Consider the following 1,712-nt stretch of genomic DNA (forward strand, 5'->3'; position numbering starts at 1 on the left):
TGGGATGGGATGGGATGGGATGGGATGGGATGGGATGGGATGGGATGGGTCTCAGTGTGGCATTCCTCACAGGATGCCACTGCAGGCCTTGAGCCACCAGCACCCCCCTGCCCTGAGCACCTCCTTGCCAGCTGTGGGATGGCACATCCCAGGAAGAAGATGCCTGTGCATCATCCCCAACAAAGGTCCCAGGGTCCCTGCAGCAGCCTGCCTCAGGGATCCCATAACAAAACATGACACAGCAGCAGCAAAAGCCCCCACAGAGCACCGATCCCAGGCTGGTATTGCTCTGCTGGCAAAGTCACTGCTTCCCACTGGAGCTGGCCTGGGGCTCCAAGAGCTGCTCACCAGCACAGCCAAAGTTTGGGCTTGTATTTCAGGTCTGGGTTGCCACAAGCCCAGAAGCCCCAGCAGCATTTTCCTTGAGGTTTACAAGAACACAAGCTGGCACCGCAGTGGTGAAGAAAGGAGGAGAAGAAACAGAGAACAGGCAGAGTGTAAATCAAAGCACTTAAAAACGGGACTTACCGTCCTCAATGATGACCTTGATGAGCCGAACTGAACCATTTCGGGCTTTGGCAAAAAAGTCCCTCAATTCTGTGGTGGCTGAAAGAACCAAAAACATCGTGATCAGACTCAGCAATCAAAGCAGGTGCTGGGCTGCTCAGTGACTGACCAGAAAGGGGACCAACTTGGCAGGATAGAAATTTGAAACTTAAAAAAAAATAAATATTAAATCTCTGGTGCCAAAAAAATTCTAATAAAAAATAACAATAACAGAAAACCCCAAAGCTGGGAGAGAAGTGCCGCGTCTCCCTGTGGCACCAGAGTTAAACAGCAGCTGGGAGGGAGCACATGTGACCCAGAGAACCTGATACTTGGCCTGGGTGAACATAATCACCCAAATTTAGACGATGGCTTGGCCAGTGCAGGCAGGGAGAGCTCAAGTGAAAAGTTGATTGGCTTTGCAGAGCGGCAGGGGTGGCTGCAGGATGTGCTGGCCGGCTGCGGTGCCCTGACAGGCTGGGCACACACGGCAGGATGCTGCTCCCAGCGGCTGGGAACCTGCACAGCTCCAAACTGCACATGCTGGTTTGAAGCTGAGCCCGTGGGGAAGGGAAAGGAACAGCCCCGGGGTTTTGCTCTGGAGCTGGCAGGGCTTGGATTGCAGAAGGCTTTTGGGAAGTGTTTTGGGGAGCATTCCTCCTCACCCTGCTCCCTGAGCAACGGCAACCAATCCTCAGCATCCTAGCAGGAGGCAGCTGGAGGCACTGGACAGGGAAGGAGCAGCCCCAGCCAGCACTGGAGGCTTCATGTGCCCTCCCTGAAGCATCACAGAGCTCCCCGTGCCACCCAGGACATGCTCTGTGTGAAGGCAAAGCCCAGGAGATGTGGCTCCCAGGGGCCAGCCCCCCAACAAGGATCATCTCCTGGCCTGGCTCCCCCTAAAGCCACCCAAGCCCTTTCCTGGATGCAGCCAGGCAGCAAAGAGGGCCCTGTGACTTCAAAAGCTGCTGTGCTGGTTAGAAATACTCAGGAAACTGGTGTTGCAAAGATTAGAGACCTGGGCAGGCGCCCCTTAGCCCAGACCAGGACCCGTGCTGGGAATCTCCATCAGCAGCCCCTCCATTCCTGGGGCTTTGCTGCGCCAGCAGAGGGAGGAACCTGGAGCTCGAGAGCACCCACAGCAGAGGCAGGCGTCCCCACAGGGG

General features: G+C 55.8%; 1 protein-coding gene across 2 annotated transcripts in view; it reads right to left on the reverse strand.

The window, feature by feature from the left end:
- Positions 1-691, reverse strand: part of TWF2 (twinfilin actin binding protein 2) — a 15,050-nt gene extending 14,359 nt beyond the window's left edge. For both annotated transcript variants that reach the window (XM_005422427.3, XM_031058207.1), the window contains exon 1: positions 529-691. In XM_005422427.3, coding sequence (XP_005422484.1) covers positions 529-625 — 97 coding nt within the window. In that variant the 5' untranslated portion in view covers positions 626-691. The remainder of the gene's footprint in view (positions 1-528) is intronic.
- Positions 692-1,712: the final 1,021 nt, after the last annotated feature.

The sequence above is a fragment of the Geospiza fortis genome, unplaced genomic scaffold, assembly GCF_000277835.1.
Source record: "Geospiza fortis unplaced genomic scaffold, GeoFor_1.0 scaffold78, whole genome shotgun sequence".
Classification (NCBI taxonomy): Eukaryota; Metazoa; Chordata; class Aves; order Passeriformes; family Thraupidae; genus Geospiza; species Geospiza fortis.